At 40.4% G+C, this 22,769-nt stretch overlaps 1 protein-coding gene across 1 annotated transcript; it reads right to left on the bottom strand.

Moving 5' to 3' along the window:
- Positions 1-1,202: 1,202 nt before the first annotated feature.
- On the bottom strand, positions 1,203-22,644 carry LOC128017778 (solute carrier family 12 member 6). The gene is made up of 25 exons (XM_052603298.1): positions 22,480-22,644; positions 20,855-21,504; positions 16,781-16,875; positions 15,921-16,049; positions 15,693-15,839; positions 15,567-15,621; positions 15,291-15,421; positions 14,974-15,215; positions 14,602-14,870; positions 14,361-14,522; positions 14,121-14,219; positions 13,060-13,117; positions 12,813-12,987; positions 12,101-12,219; positions 11,905-12,003; positions 11,656-11,775; positions 7,706-7,810; positions 6,982-7,150; positions 6,691-6,886; positions 6,001-6,170; positions 5,798-5,929; positions 3,836-3,943; positions 2,637-2,860; positions 2,423-2,556; positions 1,203-2,290 (listed from the first exon to the last, which is right to left on the bottom strand). Exons 2-25 carry the CDS (start codon positions 21,045-21,047, stop codon positions 2,199-2,201), a joined length of 3,423 nt encoding a protein of 1,140 aa, XP_052459258.1. The 5' UTR covers positions 21,048-21,504; positions 22,480-22,644; the 3' UTR covers positions 1,203-2,198.
- Between the last annotated feature and the right edge of the window lie 125 nt (positions 22,645-22,769).

Genomic DNA, 22,769 nt, shown 5'->3' on the forward strand with positions numbered 1-22,769 from the left:
TTAGCATTCCTCACATCATCAGTTTATCTGCTGTAGAAGAATAAACTCAGGACAAACAAAGGTATTAATTTCCATAATATTTTACAGTGAAGCTGCTTTTACAGTCATTAAATCTGAAAACCATAACACGGTGTGCTTTATCTTCACACAAGAGACATCTCGTCTGATCATAAAACTATAAACAGAGTCAGAAACTCAAATTATACTATAATCTTTAACATTCATCTGAGTCCTCTCCCAGTAATAATACAAAAATACAGAAAATATTAATAAACACAATTAGCATGCCCTCACTTCTGTTTGAGATACAGAAAATATTACTACAATTACAGAAATTAATTGAATGTACATGAACTGACAAACCTGTAACGGACGCAGATTTATTCACTGAAAGACTTGTCCATCTCCTCAAAGGACAAGAAGTGCGTCCTGTTCAGGGTAGAAAGGTATAACACTATTGTATTTCACTGTGTTGGCTCTTACTGTATACTGTACTTTATTAGTGGGTGTAAATGAATCATGTATTAATGATGATGTTTATCAGAAACTGGTTGAGGTGAGAAGGTGAAGGAGACACTCAAGTCTTTTCTGTGACGTTTATCCGAGTAAACCGTTCTGAATGTAGGGCGGGGTTTCAGCCTTCGGTGGGAGTTTGATTGACAGGCGCTCTGACCAATCATAATGCATTCACACTTGATCTGAGGCGACATGCATCTCGAGATTTCGTTTTTGTGCTTCCGATTTAATATCTTTGAAGTTGTGTTACTATTTATTGCTTAAAATCGTTTTATGTAGATGTGTTACATCAAGATTCAGAAAACGGACAAAATGAAGTACCTGAACTGCTTTTTCATTTGTTGTACTGTACAAGAGTGAGTTACTTACATATAACTGAGAAAAAAAAAAATCGTTTATCTTAAATAATATGCTTTTTTCACGCCAGAGGGCAATTTCTAGTCATTATAAAACACAGTGTTCACTTTTAATAGAGGACGTCTCACACTTCATATAAAGACATTTTACTGAAAATATGAAAATATTCAAAATAAAAATTTAAACTATAAAAGATACTACAATAATTCTGATGTGATGGCATTTTTACTAATTAATATGATTCAAGAACATTTATTTATATTTTTTTGGAGGGGGGGGGGGGGGGTCTAAAATGAATTCCCTGAAAGGAAACCCAAGAAAAGACAACGTTTGCTGTTTTAAAAGAGACGTATTACTGTCCTTTTATTATTCCAGCTGATAAAAACAGAAGATACAACACTTACGATTTCAAAACATGACAAGAAAACAAATTCACAATCCCTGCACATACAGACAGAAGAGACCGATGATAAAAACTCAAAACAATAAAAAATATATCCATGAAAGTGATGAGTGGCTGGATGCAGGGATGTGTGTGTGTTCACGGGTCACAGGACGATGATGAAGAGAGAGAGAGAGATATTGCTGTTGTCAGATTCTCCATGCAGATGAAACACAAGCATCACTCGCTCTGTTCCTCCAGACCTGCTTCACACACACACACACACACACACACACACACACACACACCAGCTCTGTCAGAGCAGCTGACTTCTCTTCTTCTGGTCATGTTTCTAACACACAGCAGCTCTGCAGGAGAACATGCACACGTCCCGTTATCTCATTCGTAGCCTTCATCTCCCAGTTTGAGTCGTTCTGCAACACAACCGTGAGTCAATAACACAGTTCAGGAAACTAACTGAAAGATCCCTTATAATTCTGAGTTCACGTCGCACAGTTTGTGTCTTCTGTCACAGAATTAAAAAAAGAAGAAGGTAATTACAACTTTTCTCTCAATAATCTCACAATTCAGGCTTTTTCAGAGTTTAGATCTGTCTGCTCTGACTCGTCTTCTCAGAATCCAGACATTAACTCAGAAAAGGTCAAATTATGAGATATAAAGGTGCATATTCCCTTTTCTTCTCTCCCTGTGGAGGAAACAGACATCCCTCAGAACTGCTGATGTTCTCACACACACACACACACACACACACACTTGGTCCAGTATGAGGGCTGTAGTCCTGAGTCAGTCTGAGGAACACGTCCTCCCCGGCGTGCCGTCCATCTCACACACTCACACACACACACACACACACACACACACACACACACAAACACACACACACGGGAGGCGGGTGATGATGATGATGATGATGGCGCTGCTCTCAGGAGTAGATGGTGATGACCTCACTTCCTCCTCCTCGGACCAGCAGCACTCGCTCCAGACCCTCGGTCAGCACCTCCAGGAACTCCATATCTGTGAGGATCCCGGTCAAGGACAAACACTGGAGACATGACACGTCTGAAGAACATCTGAAGACATGAGGGAGGTCAATAGCTAACCCTAATGTCTGACAGGAAAGACTCATTGATTAATGGTCCAGGATACAGTTCTCGTCCCCCTCGGGGTTCTTGGGCGGCCCGGGCATGTTGAGCAGGACCAGCCGGGCATCATGGGATTTGTTGACGATCACCTCGTTGAGTTTGACAGCGGTGTGCATCCGCCGCACATTGGACTGATCTCTGTGACGTGAGGAGCACAAGCCATTACACCATGACACCTCACAAACACACACTGAGTGTAATGTGGTGTGGAGACTCACGGGCGTATGTTGAGCATGTCTCTGAAGCCCTCGGGGGTGCTGCAGGCCGAGGCCGTGTGTGTGTGTGTGTTGCTCCTCAGCTGCAGGGCCTTGTCTCTGGTCCAGGTCATGTGAACACGTCTGTACTCTGCGCTGCGGTCTCCTGCGCCGTCCGTGTCCTCGTCCTCGTCCGAGCCGATGCTGGTCAGACGCAGCATTGAGTTCCTGTCCTTGACCAGCTGCGCCTGCGCACACACACACACACACACACACACACTCAGAGACTGAACACACTCACAGCCTTCACTGCGCTCACACACTCACACACTGCGTTCTCTTATATTGTCAATGGCTTTTAAACATTCATTTTCATTATTTTCTGTTTGAATTAATTTTAGCGCTTCAATTTTAACTCATTTTCTTTTAGTTGCCAAGAATTTATTTCTAATTCCTGGCTAAGTACAATTACAGATTCTATTAATTGTTATCGTATAATTTAAAATGTAAAAATGTAGTTATTGTTAATTTTTATTTTAGTTTTAAATCAAAATGTTAATTGTTTCATTGAAACGTCACAGCTGGATATTCCACTGTTATAATATTTATCAATATTTTAAATTAAATTTATTTTTCTATTTTCAGTTAAAATTTTGTTGCACTTTTGTCATTTGTCTTAGTTTATGATATTTATTTTTAACATATCTATTTCTTGTAATTGTACTACTTCTTTTACGTCTAATTTAAGTAGTTCACATGTAATTAACACCTAAAATATATTTCATTAACTTTTATTGTTATATCTTCAGTTTTCATTTTAATTTGAGTTATTTTTTTATATAAGTTTCATGAACTTTTATTCAGTTTTTAAATATATTTTGTTTACAGTTTTCATATACCCTGTTAGTTTTAGTCATTGTAATACTATAACAAAAGAATCTTTATTTGTATTTATTTCCGTTGCTTGTATCTCAGTCGCTCAAACAGTTGTTCGGCTGAGCTAGATTAGGGACAGTCACATGCAGACACAGACGCTCTCTAAACACCAACACAACTCTCTACAGAAGCACTGTCTACGGCTGAAGATCGGAGTGAAGTGAGCACTTACGTCATCAAAGCTCCAGCGCACTCGCTAGAGACAGAGACCAGACGAGAGGAGAGGAGTGTGAGTGTGTGTGTGAGCGGAGGAAGCGTGTGTGTGTCCAGTGTGTCTGCACACTCACCTCTTTCTCACGGTCAGACTTGGAGAGACGCATCTGCCGCAGCATCTGTGACCTCTGCTCCATCATCAGCGTCCGCTCGTACGTGTACGCACTGATGTCACTGTCGTGCTGAAACACACACACACACACACACATTTACACCAGCGAGCGAAATCACTGCCCAATCTAAACACTGAAAATATACAGAAAAATCACTATATGCGCAATCCTTGATTTTATCATTTTAAACAAGCCCAAAATGCACCAGGACTCTTATTTTGAAATGTTTTTGAATCAGATAGATTTTAGTCACTATACGTGCTTTTGTCTAGAGGTCGACTGATGTAGTAGTTTTACTGATTAATCGGCACCGATACTTGATTCCTGGAACAATCAGTTATTGGCAGAAATCCATGCCGATAGTTTTTGTGGGTTAATTCACAGTTTAGCGCGTATGACACTCGCGGTGATTTCAGCATCTGTTCATCTCTCTAAATGAGGATGAAAACACATGAAGAACATCTCCACAACTGCTCTGAGAGTCACTTCATGAGCATCTGACGACTAGCATCATATCACATGCACAGAACTGTAAAGGTATTCACTGTAACCCGTCAAAATAAAAGTCTGGGTTTGAACTTTATTGTTCAGAAGAATGTACATCATCTACTACTACTGAAATGAAACAATCATTATTTTTTTTAAGGATTAATAACTAAGAGAAAAAATAAATGAATTAAGTTGTGTTATGTGTTCAAATAATTAGACATGCTAAAACACAGAATTTGGTAACAAGAAATATGGTGAGAAAAAATAAAACATTTCACAGGGCCCTAATCATGTGATTTTTGTTAAACTTTTATTAAATTGATGTGAAAATTTACAAGTTTCATGATTTAAATGAATTAGATTTGCTATATGATTAATAAACTTTAATTTAACTAAGGAGAGGAGAAAGAACTCAAATGGAGAAAACATAAAAATAAAATGGATTTTATGAAAACATTAAACTGATTTCACAGGGCCCTATTAGAGTGTGGAAATTTCTACATTTACTATTACTATTATTACTACTTTTATTATTAATACTACTACTACTAGTATGGTTCTGTCACTTTGTTTTATGTTTGTTTCTTGTGTCTAGTGTCAGCACATGGCCTAGTTAGTTGTTTTCTCGGACATGTGCTCCATTAGCCCCTCCACCTTGTTTCCTCTTTACCACACCCTCTTGTTACCCTAGTTGGTCTAATTGTGCTCACCTGTCCCTCTTTCATTTTCCTCCCTATTTATAGTGCACCTTACCCTTTTGTGTTTGGTGGTCCGTGGTCATTCTCACCCCCTCTGTCTGGTGCTGAATATGTGTCCATGTCTCCCTGTCTGGTTAGTCTTGTGCCCTTGTTTCGTCTAGTCCTTTATTTGAAAGTTTTAGTGATTTTGTGTTTTATCATTTTTTAGAAAAATGTTTTTATTAACCTTTGTTTACATTATTTACTTTTTATGATTCTATTTAGCTTTAATTTATTTACTTTCTTCAGTTTTAGTAACTTTATTCCTTTACCTCTAACTTATTTCAGTTCATTGCCAAGATAAACATTTTAAATTTTCAGTGTTTATTTTATTTTAAGCTTGACATCAAACTATTTAATTTTAATGTTCATTTATTTATTATTATTTTTTTATAATAACAGTTTCAGTTAACGATAATCAGAGTTATTGAGGTACCATTATAGTTTTTATCAAAACTTCAAATCAGTTTTTATATTTATGTTTTCATGTTAATTTGAGTAGTTTTATTGTATTTCCAGTAACAACACGCTCTTAGACGTAATTCAGTGAATGTATTGGAGGTTCTGAGGTATTTATATTTGGAGGTCAGGAGGCTTATCTGAAAGCTAATCTGAGTGTTAGCAGGATGATAATAGCAGGATCAGATTAATAACAGGATTGGAGCGTGTTTGGTGTGTAATAACAGAAGGTATTCACCATCTCCACCACCTCCACGTAGGCATCGATGCGCAGGTGATACAGGAAGGTGGCCAGATCCTTCTTCATCTGGATGGAGTTGTCTTCCATCTGAGCCACGGTAAAGATCCTCATGGAGCACTTCCTCCACACCTGACACAAGCACAGAGGGTTAGCGCTAGTGTTAGCGGGTCAGAGAGACACACACACACACACACACACACCTTGTGCTGGCGCAGCAGGAAGGGCAGCAGCATCAGCATCCCTCCGTCGTGGACGATCCACCACACGTCGATGAAGCCTTCAGTGCACGGCTCAGAGTTACTGGGGAACAGAGAGATGTTCTTGGGCACCAGAAGAGCCAGATGAGCCGTGGTGGTGACCCGTACCGTGTCTGAGACAACACACACACACAGAACATCATCAGAACACACACATCACACACACACACACACACACTACACACAGAGCATCATCAGAACATTAACTACCACTACACTACACTGGAGCTGGATCATTACCTGCATCTAACACTTTAAAAACATTAGTTACTTAACATACAATACATGGCAGGAAATTAAATGTAAATGTAAAATCAAACTTTTTTTGGCTACTTCTAATTACGGTTTATTTTAACTTCACTGCAAACAATAGTTAGTTCAGGAATACCAAAAATGTTACAAAATAAAAACGAATTCTAATAACGCTCAAGTCATTATATTCATGCATATTAAGTGATTTTGCATTGGTTTGAATGGTCACAATTGTGAACATCTATAAGAAGTAAAGCGATTATCGGTCCATCTTTAGTGTCTTGAATGACTGTCTGGTGTTTGTGTGTTAATTTTGGAGCTTGTTGATCTAAATCCCCATGCAGTGGTATTATAAACTCAAGCGGTTTGTGTGTGACTCACTGATGAAGGTCTTCCAGCTCTGAGGGTCTTCGCTCTGTCTCCAGGCGTCCGGCCAGCCCATGACCACAGTGTTGTGCCGCATGCCGCCCAAACCGCTGGACTGGATCATGTGACTGATGCCCTCGCGCGGCTTCTGTGTCACTATGCACTGGACGAAGCCCTTCACGCGCTCCTTCTCCATCAGATGCTTGAGCGTCTGACACACACACACACACACACAGAGAGAGAGAGAGAGACACGTGTCTGGTGGCGCTCAGGTCACATGATCTGCACTGAACCAGTGATAAACACCTGCTCGGCGGCCAGAGCCTCGCCGTAGGTCTGCAGGAAGTTCCCCGGGATGACGGTCCCCACGATGGTCAGACCCTTCCCTGCTTTGAGCTGAGAGGCGAAGGTCAGCAGACGCGGATGTTTGACGTGAGCGTCTTCATCCAGCTTCAGCAACACCAGCAGCTGAGGCCTGAGTAACAAGACTTTACATTTATTTGATCACACACACAAACAAATACTTCTGATAATTATATCAAATTACTAATCCTTACTGAAATAAGCATAAAACAGTTGTCAATATTAAAATAAAAAAATTTGATTGCATAATTTATAATACATTGGCCCTCCAATATATATTTTATAAATGACCATTAATAAAAATATTTAAATTATAATAGAAATGCTTAAGTAATAAGCCACAAATAATGGCTCTATGAAATGATTACCATCTTTTTAGTACTAAAATAAGCATAAAACATAAGCATAAAGCATGAAAAGCATTAAATGTAATGATTTATAACATAGTTCCTCTAATGTATATTTCAGCACCGACCATGAGAAATATTTATAAAAAAAATATTGTTGTTGTAAATTTTGTAAAAAATTATGTGAAAATCAATCATTAAATTGAATTATTTCTGAAACAAGCATTAAAATACAGCGTGAGATAACACAGTGGTTTAATGTGTGAGTGTGTATGTATGTATGAGAGTGTGTGTGAGAGTGTGTGTGTGTGTGTGTGTACCTCCAGTTCTTGGTGTGCGGTGGACCTTCCTCCAGCCGGAGCAGAGCGAACCGAGCCGCACTGAGAGACAGACCTCTGATCCCATCACCCCACTCCTTCTCCGCCCTGAACACACACACATGATTAATACTCAAACACACACACACACAAACACACACACACACACAATTAATATTCAACACACACACACACACAATTAATACTCACACACGATTAATACACACACACACGATTAATACTCACATACACATACATGATTAATACTAATACACTATTAATACTCACACACACATACACACGATTAATACTCACACACACACACACACAGACACGATTAATACTCACACATATACACAATTAATACTCACACACGATTAATACTCACACACATACATGATTAATACTCACACACACATACACGATTAATACTCACACACACATACACAATTAATACTCACACACACATACACGATTAATACTCACACACGATTAATACTCACACACATACATGATTAATACTCACACACACATACACGATTAATACTCACACACACATATACACAATACTCACACACGATTAATACGCACACACATACATGATTAATACTCACACACACACATACACGATTAATACTCACACACACATATACACAATACTCACACACGATTAATACTCACACACATACATGATTAATACTCACACACACATACACGATTAATACTCACACACAAATATACACAATACTCACACACGATTAATACTCACACTAGGGATGTCAACGATTAATCGATGATCGATTAATTGTCGATAAGAGATGCAATCGATTAAGGCTATCGATGGTCGGTTAACCGATTCAATGTTGGGCTGCGTGCGGCTCATGCGCACTCAACACGTGCGAGCGGCTGTGAGTGACGGTGACGATATATAAAAGCATCATCATTCATTTCATTCACAATGTACAAATTAAGCTTTTAATGTGATTTAAACTTTAAAGTACACTAAAATAGAAACAACATAAAAGTTCTTCAACATTAAATGCAATAGAAATGTAGTTACTAATCATTTCATCAGATAACTGTTTTATATCGTGCGCTTTGCAGGGCTGCGGGACACAGTGACAGGGCAGGTAGTCTATTCATTCCTACAACTTGTTAATTCATTCCTACGAATTATTAATGTGGCAATTGTCCATGTTTCATTAATTTTGTTCCCTAAATAACCCATGATTTAAGTGAAATAAGGGAACAAATTAATAAATCGAACGAATTCTTAATTCATGAAATCTTTAATTTCCCTTCCCATGTTTACCACAGTAAGAGATGCGAAAACAGTTATTAAAAGCGAAAGATAATAAAATAAACCTGGGAAATTAGAGGGTTAGACTATGAATATTTAGGAAAAGAAACAATGCTTAAATATACTGAATTTGTGGAAATTCGTGACCAACCGGCAAACCAGAACAAAGCCGAGTAAATGAAGACTATGGGGTCCAAAAGCATGGTCGCGATCTAACATTTTCCAGTTAACCTATTATTCCTCTAATAAACAAAGCTTTTATACCACACTTGTCATAATCAGATCTTATCATTTCTAAATAAATAATTGCTGGATTCAAAACAGCGAATAATAGGCGCTGTGACCGACACATTCCTGGAGCATTCACTGCTGTCACTAAACGGTGACGCCGAGCATCGTTCACAAGTTTCTGCATGGACCTGACTAGGGCACAGGTTCTAAGCCCTGGGACAAAATGGGATGCTTTAAGGAAAATTTATAGCCTACTAAGTAATAGGCCCAACATAAAAATAACAATTTGTTTTCATGTTTTTTTTTTTTTTAAATAGGCTATGCGAAATATATCCGACTTAAATAGGCTAATTAAGATTAACGGATTTAAAACAGAAGTGTGGGCGCTCCATAAGTTCACAAAAAAAAAAAAAAAAGGATGACAACGCATTCTGTTTGTTTGCTTTATTTTACAAGAGCACAAATCTTCTGTTTTTATTGTGAGTGTGCACAAATGAAAGTAAACACTTTTGCGGAAAATATATATATATTTTTAATGTCTCAGCTGTTTCGATCGCACCGGAGCCTGCTGCACACGTATATTCTAGCGATTCAAACTTACATCGCAGTTTGTTCATTATCAAAATAAAATGTCAACTAAACATTAAAAGGTTACACTGGTCAGTTTAAATAGACCGTAGTATACCGGTCCACTCTGCTGTTATGCCAAGGACGTTTTTGCTCATATGAAGAGGATCATCTTTTCCGTCTATATGCGAATGCGTGTTAAGTACAAGCCTAGTTTACATTATAAATAATAGTTTAACATTCAAATACATTGCGAATATGGAAACATTTCGATTTGTGCCGAATGAGACATGAGCAATAACCTCCAAATAAATCTAGCCAAAGCCGCGCTCGCTCATCCTCGTGTGCACGCATGCACTGTCACGATCTAATGCGCTGTATGCCGGATTTTTAAAAATCTGACATTTTCTAGGACAGAATCCAGCAGGATCAAATTAATGTGAGCAACTGTGTTTTGGTGCAGCAGCGTCGATGTAGTTCACTTAATGTGCAGCGCAGTCACACGCGCTCCACATTTCGGATAATTTTATACAATAATGTCAGTTGAAAACATTGCAATTGTGCTTTAAAATACAACAACGAGCACCACAAAACCATTTAAAGAGGCGCATTCAGCCTTCTCCGTGCGGGATTGGAAACTGTCAACAAAGTAAAATGACCTCAAAAGTATGGCGCGCTCTCTTCATTTTATCAAATGATCATAATCGCATCTATTCATTTTATAATCCTGCTACTAGCATTTTATTCAGACTAAAACCTCTTTAATTCAAGTGAGAAAGCGTTTTGTGTGTGTGTGTGGCTTTTGCACATCCTGTCATACCGCTGACTGCGTGCCTGCAATAGACGCATTTTGCAGTATTATGGTTAACGATTAATCGATTAATTGATCGTTAATTTAAACGACGATCGATCATGGAAATAATCGAAATTTGACATCCCTAACTCACACACACATATACACAATACTCACACACGATTAATACTAACACACATACATGATTAATACTCACACACACACATACACGATTAATACTCACACACACATATACACAATACTCACACACGATTAATACTCACACACACATAATACACACACACACACACACAATTAATACTCAGACACACATAAATTATTAATACTCACACACACATACACAATACTCACACACAATTAATACTCACAAACACATAAATGATTAATACTCACACATACACAATATTCACACACGATTAATACTCACACACACATATACACAATACTCATACACGATTAATACTTACACACATACATACATTATTGATACTCAAACACACATATACACAATACTCACACACAATTAATACTCACACACATACACAATCAATACTTACACATACACGATTAATACTCTCAAATACACAATACTCACACACACATACACGATTAATACTCACACACGATTAATACTCACACACATACATACATTTTTAATACTCAAACACACATACACAATTAATACTCACACGATTAATACTCACACACACATATACACAATACTCACACACAATTAATACTCACGCACATACACAATTAATACTTACACACATACATACATTATTAATACTCAAACACATACACGATTAATACTCACACACACATATACACGATTAATACTCACACACACATACACAATTAATACTCTCAAATACACAATACTCACACACACATACACGATTAATACTCACACACGATTAATACTCACACACACACACACACACACACACATATAAACAATACTCACACACAATTAATACTCTCACACACACACACACACACACACACACAGACAGGGCACCAGTTTCCATGGTGACATACCCGTGGTACTCGATGTACTTGTAGATCATGCCGGCGATCACCATGGCAACAATGGCATAGTACCACGAGGAAATGAACATGAGAGCCAGACAGATTATCATGCCTAGAAACGACAGCGTCCTGACGACCACAGTAAACAACATCATCAGACAGGAAAACACCCGCAGAGTGTGTGTGTGTGTGAGAGAGAGAGAGAGAGAGTGTGTGTGTGAGCGAGTGTGTCTGTAAGTGTGTAAGTGTGTGTGTTACCAGTGGTAGTAGGAGAAGCGTGGTCTCCAGTTGGGCGTCCTGAGCAGCGTCTGCAGAGCACAGGCCAGATTCACAAACAGGTAACACATCAGGAAGAACCTGCGGACGGATAACATCATCACACCACACTCCAGCATTAGAGCACACTGACATTACAGCCTTCATGAACATCAGTTCAGAGTTTAAAATGTCTCACATGGAGAGAATGGGAGCGACGAGGTCCAGTGAAGCGATGAGGATCCCCAGCTCCGCCAGAACTGCAGTCAGCAGAAGAGCCCATGTCGGCTCCCCGTTAGCCTTACCGTGACCGAACACCTGCAGACACACGGCAGACACCACCATCTGAACACTGGAGCTGACACATGATGCGTTCCTTCACATCAAACTCTAGTTTCAGCAGCACATGACCTCCAATTATTAGTCTGATTTTAACTACTTGTTTGGTTAAGTAAGAATCTCAAAATGGATTCATGTAGAGCTGAATAACTATATGCATTTATATTCCAATTCTTAGAAGCTGTCAATGATTTATACGATTGTTGTCTGCTTTTCTAACTGAAGACCTGGAGCAATATAATCACTCATTCTATTTTAGCTAGTAGTTAAGTAAGAATATTATGTTTAAGTCATTATTTGTTCATAGAGATTCATTTAAAGAATGAAAAGGTTTGTTCTGACCGAGGTGAACATGCAGAGCGTTCATAATATTTTTTATTTGGCTGAATATTGAAGATGTCAATGTTTCATGTGTATTTATTGTGTCTATAGCTCAGTTTCTGTAACTGTGGAACTGAAAATGAAAGTAAAAAAGGTAAGCATGTCTCTGTGATTTGTGGGGGACGTCGTGGCCTAGTGGTTAGACAGCAGCAGCTGAAGCGGGTGGTTTGGTGAGTGTGAGCGCGTCTGACCCGCAGGAAGGGGATGATGTTGTCTTTAGCGATGGCCTGCAGCAGGCGAGGAGCTCCGGTCAGTGATTGGAGGCCGGCGCCACACGTGGAGAAAAACGAGCCAATCACGATCACCCAGGGGGAGGGCCACGAGAGCGTCCCGACCACCAGATTCCCCTTCACCGAGTCTCCGAACCTGAAACAGAGCCAGAGCCTCAGAAACAGCACACCAGTGTATCTGAAGAGAAGAGCAGTGACGCAGACTCACTTGTCTCGGAGAACGACGCCCTCCACACAGGATCCAAACAGCAGCACACAGCTCAGATCTGAGCCACACGTTCAGGAAACACACTCTGAGCATCAACTCATTCCAGCGGCTCTCACACTCACATTAACACAGAACTGATCAGTGACGGTGTGAAAGTTCATTTAATTATACAAATGTAAAGACGTTTGCTTTTGTGCTTCTTTCATAAATAGCTTTGGATAAAGGCATCTTCATGCATGTATGTAAAATATAAATATACAACTAAAATAATGATAAAATATAAAAAAAATACTATTACAAATTATTTGAATATTTAAAATTATACAAATGTAGAATAATAATGATTAAATTATCATATAAATCAATAATGAAAAGATCAAAACAATCAAAATAAAAATGTTACATACATGAATGTGTTGATAAACAAGTGAAAATTAACTTCCATTATTAGATGTGTGTGTGTGTGGCTTTGTGTAAGTTTGTCTCTGTGTGTGTGTGTCTCTGTGTGTGTGTGTGTCTCTCTGTGTGTGTGTGTGTGTGTGTGTTTGTGTGTGTCTCTGTGTGTGTGTGTGTATGTCTGTGTCTCTTTCTGTGTCTCTGTGTGTGTGTGTGTCTCTCTGTGTGTGTGTCTCTGTGTGTGTGTGTGTGTGTCTCTGTGTGTGTGTGTGTGTATGTCTGTGTCTCTTTCTGTGTCTCTGTGTGTGTGTCTCTGTGTGTGTGTGTGTGTGTGTGTGTTTGTGTGTGTCTCTCTCTGTGCGTGTGTGTGTGTGTGTGTGTATGTCTGTGCGTCTGTGTCTCTCTCTGTGTCTCTGTGTGTGTGTCTTTGTGTGTGTGTGTTTGTGTGTCTCTCTGTGTGTGTGTGTGTGTGTGTATGTCTGTGTGTCTCTCTGTGTGTGTGTCTCTGTGTGTGTGTGTGTTTGTGTGTGTCTCTCTGTGTGTGTGTGTGTGTGTGTCTGTGTCTCTCTGTGTCTCTGTGTGTGTATGTCTGTGTGTCTGTGTCTCTCTCTGTGTCTGTGTGTGTGTGTGTCTATCTCTCTCTGTGTGTGTGTGTGTCAGGATACAGACGAGGGAGGTGGTGAGGATGGCCAGGATGGTGCCGATGGGGATGGAGCGCTGGGCGTCCTTCAGATCTCCAGAGCGGTTGGATCCCGCCATGATTCCTGACACACAGAGCAGAACGAGTGATTCTGTGTCACATGACCTCAGATGATAGCAGAGCTACACTCTCTCATTTGAGATGTATCATATAAAGCTAGTAAGATCCTTCATGACTGCTGTCAACGAGAGGGTCTCCTCATTACCGGTGACGGAGGGGAAGAAGATCCCGATCAGCAGCGTGAAGGAGGTGGTGATGTCAGCGAACACATAAGGGAAGTGATTGGATACGGCGTCTCTGTGGGAGGAGTGATGCGAGCCGCGCTCCAGGACGTCTCCTTTAGCCGAGTACGAGCTCCAGATGTTGTCTACACACACACACACACACACACACACGTTAGGTGTGAACGTGAGCGGCGTCTCTGCTCCTCCACACGAGCGTCTCACCTGCGATCACGCCGCTGGAGAGCCCCGGGATGCCCTGGATCTGCGTCACGTTGTTGTGCAGGAAGTAGTCGTCGCACACGGCGCTGAGCTCGGAGCTGTTGCAGAAGTGCCTCCACAGGTCTGAGGTTGTCTCCTGCGCAGTGTCTGTGCTGTTGAAGCTCTCGCTAGCGTTAGCAGCCTCCGGCGGCGGAGGCACTAGCAGCGTCTTCACACAGAGACCGTCCTTCAGCTCGTGCTGAGACAGACTCCTGTTTCCCAGCATGCACACGCTGCACACACCAGCTCACACTCAGAGTCTGACTCTTATTATTACTTATTATTATTACTCTTATTTATTTTTGAATGGGAGTGCAGATGACATGAGAGACTCACGGGAAGGAGGGCGGGCTGAAGGCGGACACCAGCGCCCCGGTGTAGATGGACAGGATGGACACGATCACACAGGCCAGGAACACCGACGCCAGCTTGTTGACGTATTTGACTCCCACGAACACCAGCAGACACATGAGCAGCAGGAACAGGGAGCCGTAGAGGCGCATGTTGTTCAGCATGGCCCCCGCCTCGCCGTCAGGACCGTCCGAGACGAAGATGGCCGCGCTCGGAGCGATGTACATCTGTGAAGCACAGGACGGTGGATCAGAGACTGTGAGACAGAGGTATACTGCTGTTAGAGGAGAAGATCTGCGCACCAGCAGGATCTCGATGGCCCCCAGGATGTACATGGAGCCGGCGAAGGTGGTGCCCAGATAGAAACAGGAGCCCACGGCCCCCCCGAACTCAGGCCCCAGAGATCGAGAGATCATGAAGTACGAGCCGCCCGCTGGAGGAGCGACACACGGCTCAGTTAGTCACTATGTTAACTCTACAACAGCAGAGACACACTCTCACACACACACACTCATCAGTCTACAGCGTTCGTCTCTTCACACACTTCTGAACTCAGCTGAACAGAAGAGAAAGTTCACCTGGCACGACTCCATTAGTAGCGATGGCACTCATAGATATCGCAGTCAGCAGCGTCTGTGTGAGAGAGACTCAGTTAACATACACAGACCTGATCCTGAGTGTGTGTGTGTGTGTGAGAGACTCACGCAGCAGCAGCAGATGAAGACGATACACAGCGCCTGCAGGACTCCGGCCGTCCCCACGACCCACGTCAGTCTGAGGAACAGAATCACCCCGAAGATGTTCTGCAGGCACGGCAGATACACGCCCATGAAGGTGCCCATCTGAGGAGACTGAACACAGGGCATCATGGGAACAACACTCAGTCAGTCAGATGCAGATGCATGTGTGTGTGTGTGTGTGTGTGTGTGTACCTTGCTGCTCTTGCGCTTCTCTCCGATGCTCTCGGCCTCCTCGTGCTCTTTAGCTCCCTGCATGAGGTTGGTGTAGTTCGCCAGACGATTGAGCAGAGACGACACTTTGGGACGAGTGTCCATCTCCTCCTGCACACACACACACACACACACACACGTCAGATGACAGGAATATAACGTACATTCATCAAAGAGAGGGAGCAAATGGGTCAAAATAATAGAGAGATGATGAAAAGAAACGTTCAGGTTCACTCCAAAGTCTAAAAAGCTTTGCATGGAGAAAATCAATTAAATTGTGTATATTCATTAAAGTTTAACAGTAGATATTAGTGCTGTCAAAATTAGCACGCTAACACGTTAGCAGTTTAATGCAATTATCGCGGGGCGGGGCTTAGTTTGGCTGTTTCTGATTCAGTGTTTGATAACTTTATTAATCTCTGTATATTTCCTGCTCGCTGTAGCTCAATATGACATGTATTATAATGGGGTTATGAGAAGATGGTCTTAAATTAGAAGATATTTTCGAAAGTGTAGGAGCCACACTCATATCTTTATATATATATATATAGTATCTTATATAATTGTTCTACAAGCTCAGTGTTTCCGCCGTGAGCATGGAGCGTTGTTTGTTTAATGCTGCAGTTCAAGTTTTGTCTGAATAAAGTTGAGTTATTGTCTGGAGTCTCAACACGTCTTTCCAGATCACCTCATGCTGCATCAGCACCTCCCACAGTGGACCAGAAACATGAAGCCTGTTTTATCACTGATTGTAAAATATAAACATAAATCTTGATTGTTTTACACACACACACACACTGATTCGACCAACAAAGATGAGAGGTGATACTGAAAGCACAAACCTCAAACAGAGCCAGATTCCTGTCGTAGAAATCATCGTCATCAATGGCGTGAGAGTTATTGATGTAAGCACTGGACAGCTTCACACCGCCGTCACCTGACACACACACACACACACACACACACAGCCGTTATTAATGTTTCTTAAGTTTACAGTGGGAGTGCTTGAGAAACCTGTTGGGAAACAATCATTGTATTTGTTCATTTAGTGCTGCTACTGAAACAGCCACAAGATAAAACACATCAGTCGAGTAACTGAACCGGATGATGTGAAAGTTCAGAGACGGATCACATGACCCTGAGTCACCATCAGCAAACACTCTCACTTCCCCATCACACACACACACACACACAGGCGTAATGGTCTTTATACTGTACAAATGGTATTTTCTATCGCCTTACACACTAAACCTCCCTCACAGAAAACTCATTTTTTATTTTCAAACAAACTCCAGTTAGTGTGTTTTTCAAGCGCGCGCGCACACACACACACAGCGTTCACTTCCTGTCACACTCAAACAGAACAACACACCCTCTGCAAACATTAGGCCTCTTTTATTTCTTCCCAAAATCTGTATCTGTATTAGATTTTTCATGATTCTGTTTTAATGGTTTAATTAAATTTAATCATCAAAATTCAATCAATAAATAAATCAAAAAGCATCTCTAATTAACTGAATGCATAAATCCAAATAAAAACAACTTATTTATTTTTTCACTTTGGAGATTCAAATCTTTTAGTTTTTCCTCTTTTTGTAACACCTGGCATCCCATCACATCAAGAGTTTTCCGACAAAGTAAATATCCTCCATATCTCTGTTTATAACACACAACCAGGGCAGCGAGTGACACATCTGTATTAGATTTATATCTGTATTTGTATTCAGAAGAGAGAAGAATATGCTCAGCGTTTCTCTCCGAAGCTTCGAGTGTTGATTACTACCGAAGCGTCGACGCTCAATAAATGGTGCTCGGACCACCCCAAAACATCACCACAGAGACAGACCGTGCAGGGATTTCCATGAGCTCGCACACACACACACACACACACACACCTGTCGCTGTGTTATTCACTGAGGCGTGTCATCCACATGTGAAGCTCTTAAAGCAACATAATGAGTAGTAAGTGTGTGTGATTGTGCCAAACAAGTGTGTGTGTGTGTGTGTGTGTGTGTGTGTGGGAGCGTCGCAGCTAAACTCACATGACAGTCAGAATTACATAATTTCTCTGAAAACCAACTTCCTGTTTCATAATGATGATGTTGCACATTGTGAGTCACACCCTCTTTAGGGCACACTGCGCAGGATAGACCTCCACTACACTTCACTGATACGATCATTGGTTTGAAGGAAAGTAGTCAAAAGATTATCACGTAAAACCTAAAGACGTGTGTGCTCAAAAAATAAAAGTTCTTTCCTAAATGAGTTTAAGTTGAATTAAGTGGTAGATAAAGCTTACTGTGTAAGTCAAATGGCAATAATAATAATATAATATAAAAGCCATAAGCTGTGGTTAACAGTGATGTATATGAGCTGAGGGCGTTGTTAGGTTCACCCCTCATCTCTTATATATTCACTGTAAACCACGGCTTCACAGGGATTATTGTGTTTATTAAACGGTTATTCCATATATGTGGTAAGGTTTCACAAAATAAAAGAGAGCAGAGAAAGTGTAAAGATGTTAATAACAACAGTATTCTTCACCAAACAATGTAGCTCCTCAGAAACGGTTGTGGTTACAACAGAGTGGTTGCCAAGCAACACACAGAAGTAAACAAAGGTGTTTGTTACATTGTAATCTACAACAGCTTTGAACTTGGCTCAGCCAATCAGAGTTAAGGACTGAACCATACACTTCATATACTCTATTATATTATATTACATTACTAATAATACATTAGAGATAAATCCTAATAATAAATGTGTGATGTTCATTAATCATCAAGTAGAAAGAGCAAGAGTCTCACGAGTGCAGATGGTTTCATTCACAGCGTTTGAAGTTTAACTCTACAGATGTGTAGCGCTCTCTAAATTAATCATTTCAAAATATTCTTGCTTTATACTGAGATCAGTGCTAACTAAAACTTAAACTATTTAAATCAGTTGTTCTTATTTTAAAGTTGAAATAAAATATAAACATCAGATGAAAAACTTTAAGTGAAGAACTAAAACAAATTAGGAACATTACCTTGGCAAATTATAGACATGAAATAAATATTTAAAGTGAAAAGCTTTTCAACATTAATAAATACTATAACTATAATTATTTTAATCACACTGCAAAAAATTGCTGCCGTTATCTTCATGAGTTATTTCTCATGAAATTATTTATTTATTGTTATAAATGAATGTATTTGAGCTGATTCAGTGATATTTAATAATATTTTTGACTTGAATAGCTGCTCGGATTGAGTTGGGGAGGTCATTCATCCAGGAGGAACATTTAATTTAAAAGTCCGTAAAAGTGACTTTGTGCTTCTTTGGGATGAACAATCAAGCGACGATCACTTGCGTGTATTCTTTTTTGGCTCATTAAAAATTAATCTTGCTGCCACGTTCTGAATTAATTGTAAAGGTTTGATCGAATTGCCTGGAAGACCTGCCAAGAGAGCATTGCAATAGTCCAGCCACAGAACAAGAGCTTGAACAAGGAGTTGTGCAGCATGTTCCCAAAGAAAGGGCTTGATCTTCTTGATGTTGAATAAAGCAAATCTGCAGGATCGGACAGTTTTAGCAATGTGGTCTGGTTGGCAAGATTGAGTTGAAGGTGATGGTCCATCATCCAGGAAGAAATGTCTGTTAGACAAGCTGAGATGTGAATAGCTACCGTCGGATCATCAGGATGGAATGAGAGGTAGAGTTAAGTGTTATCAGCATAGCAGTGGTATGAAAAGCCATGTTTCTGAATGACAGAACCTAATGATGCCATGTAGACAGAGAAGAGAAGTGGTCCAAGAACTGAGCCCTGAGGCACCCCTGTAGTTAGATGTTGAGACTTGGACACCTCACCTCTCCAAGATACTTAAGTTTTAAGTATAAATATTTGCTTCCAAATGGAAGACCTCTTAAATTATCTTTAAGATGTGTTTTACAGTTTAAGATACAGTTTTTATGACCTTTAATTTGATCAAATTGAATTGAAGAGGATTTAAGGAGCAGCAGGAGCCATGGAAGAAAATCTCAGATGTTCGCTTGTGTAAAGACCAAATAATAGTCACTTATCATAGCCATAAACATTGAATTTACTATATAACGTCACGTAATTTGCCAAATTTTAGATAAATCAAAAGGAGGTCAGCACGTGAACATGATCTCTAGAACTGCTCTGAGAGTCACTTCATGAACATTTTACTGTTTGAGTAAAACTATCGTCAAATATAAGCATACAAAAAAAGCAACCCGTCAAAATAAAGGTCCGGTTTAACTTGAAGAAACCGTGACAGAAATATTATTAATGTAATGATAAATAATACAATTATTATTAATACATTATCTTTAAAGGAATATTTACTGTAATTTATTTAGCAGAAAAATGCAAGTACATGACATAATTATTTTTCTATGGGGAAAATATAATATACAATTTTATATATATATATATATTTTATATATATATATATATATATATATATATATATATATATATATATATATTATTAAAATCAATTAGAGATGCTTTTGATTCTTCGTATTTCATGAATCCATTCAAATGGAATCCATAAAAAAAAAAAAACATATTTCATAGGGCCTTTAAACTATTAAATTTTTAATAAATTGTGGTTTAATATTGTACGTTTCATGATTTAAAAATTATTAGGACATGCTTTGATGAATAAAATTTAACTCAAACATTAAAACAGAGTCTAGAAAAGTGAAAAAGACAAGAAAAAAAAACTAGTGAATCTAGAAAAATTAAAAAGGCAAAACCAGATTTCACAGGGCTGTATAATCAGATCATATCCAGTGAAACACTGAACTCTTCATCCTCACAGTCATCTATCATCCCTGTAGAGAGAGAGAGAGAGAGAGAGACATAGAGAAGACTGAGAGTGAGAGAGAGAGCGGGCGAGTCTCACCGTGCTCCAGGTGACTGCGCTCCGGTGTGTCGGCCCCTGCGGAGGTGGTGACTCCTGCGGACGTCTCGCTGCGGTTCACGCTCTCCCTGGAGCCGAAGCGGACTCTGCTGGAGCGAGAGCTGATGTCTGGAGACGTGTCCGGCAGGTCCTCAGCTCTGGTCGGTGTGACGGTGAAGCGCACGGACGAGGCCATGGCTTCCCGCGGCTGCGGTGGCTCCGACAGGGTGACGGCTCCGGGGTCCTGCGGCGGAGACGGGTGGAGCGACTCAGCTCACGGTGCACGGAGGAGAGCACACGGCCCGATGCATCGCCACGAGACTCTGTGTGTGTGTGTGTGTGTGTGAGTGTGATCTACTACCCCTCTGTGTGTGTGTGTGTGTGTGTGTGTGTGTGATCTACGACCCCTCTGTGCTCACCGGACGAGAGATGGTTTAATCTGGACAGCACATGCAGTGGTGATGGTGTGCATTCAGTGCTAATATCTCCTGAAAACAGCTGATTTGAGCTCAGAACAGCTCGTGTGGCTTGAATCTGGTTTCTGACGCGTCAGCAGAGAGTTTGGCACGTAATGAAAACCTCTGACAGCGAATGAAAAATGACCCTTCCTCTACTGGAGTGCAAAATAAATGAAGGCTGATTAATAGAGAACGCTGTCATGACAGACACAGTGATGTGACGGATAAACACGCGTGTGTGTGTGTGTGAGAGAGAGAGAGAGTGACAGGGAAAGAGAAACAGAACAAACACACAATCAGTATATAAAGCAGAATACTAAACTAAAGACAGGTTTAAAGTGGTTCAAACCGGTCACTGGGTGCTTCAGTCTGAGTCAGACGGACTATATATGTTTATCTTACACATACAGTATCTCATTGACTATTTTACTTACATCATTTCATATTTATATTATTTTATCTGTAAATAAAAATTAATGTGTTATTTATTTGCAAAAATATATATTTTATCCATATTATTTACAGATAAAATGATGTATACATATGTGTGTGTTTTCTGCCAAGGAATAAAACAATTATGTAAACATATTTAGACATATTGCCATATATGTAACATTTATGTAGATACATATTCATAATATTTGAATATCTATTACATGTAGAAGCACGCGCGCGCGCACACACACACATCTATTATGGCCCTTGTGAGACAGTGTTTCTGGGCACCGCAGTGAGTCGTCACGGTGATCTCATCAGTGTATCACCGGAGCAGGTCTTTACGGTGTGACGCCTAGACTCTGCTCGTGCCGTCCGCACTGCTGTCTCTGTAGTGCGCGAGTCAACACTGCAGTCTCTGTAGTGCGCGAGGTCACAAACCGGCCGTTAACGTTAGTTCCTGCGACACTTTCTTCGAGACACAGACGGCACCTGAGCGCCTCCATTAAGCCAATTATAATAAGATCACAGACACACAACGGACAGCGGCTCGAATCGGCCAGACTGTCACATATTTATCGCTATAAACGCTTTATATAACTAATAAACCGGGTTACCTCAGAAGACGCGCGCTTGAGATTCGAGCGCATAAACACACAAACCCGCATTAACGGTCACATCAGGCGCTCCCGATAAACACGACCGGCTCGTGTCAGCGTGCAGACGCTCGCTTACCTCGGGACTACCGCCACGGGGCCGTAAAGACCGGCTTCCAGCTGGACAGAGGAAATACAGTCCGGTTATCGCTTTGGTTTCGGAGCTTCAAAATCAGCACGTTTGACTGACTACTAGCGTAAAGCGCGCTCCCGAGGCGCATGCTCTTTGGCGCCATGACGTAGGCACGCAGGATGCATCGCAGGGAAATGTAGTTCGCAGCATCATATTGTTATTACTAGCGTTTCATTTTTAATTAGTATTATTATTTAAATGGAATTGTTAACATTAAAAAAAGAAAAACATAAAAA

This window comes from Carassius gibelio, chromosome A7, assembly GCF_023724105.1.
Source record: "Carassius gibelio isolate Cgi1373 ecotype wild population from Czech Republic chromosome A7, carGib1.2-hapl.c, whole genome shotgun sequence".
NCBI lineage: Eukaryota > Metazoa > Chordata > Actinopteri > Cypriniformes > Cyprinidae > Carassius > Carassius gibelio.

Excerpts from the sequence above, each read along its gene's own strand:
- LOC128017778 (XM_052603298.1), bottom strand. The coding sequence starts at position 21,047 with ATGGCCTCGTCCGTGCGCTTCACCGTCACACCGACCAGAGCTGAGGAC. Across the intron at positions 7,811-11,655 it reads AAGTACATCGAGTACCACGG|GGCGGAGAAGGAGTGGGGTG; the intron begins GTATGTCACCAT and ends GTGTGTGTTCAG. Across the intron at positions 5,930-6,000 it reads TCCTGCTGCGCCAGCACAAG|GTGTGGAGGAAGTGCTCCAT; the intron begins GTGTGTGTGTGT and ends TGCTTGTGTCAG.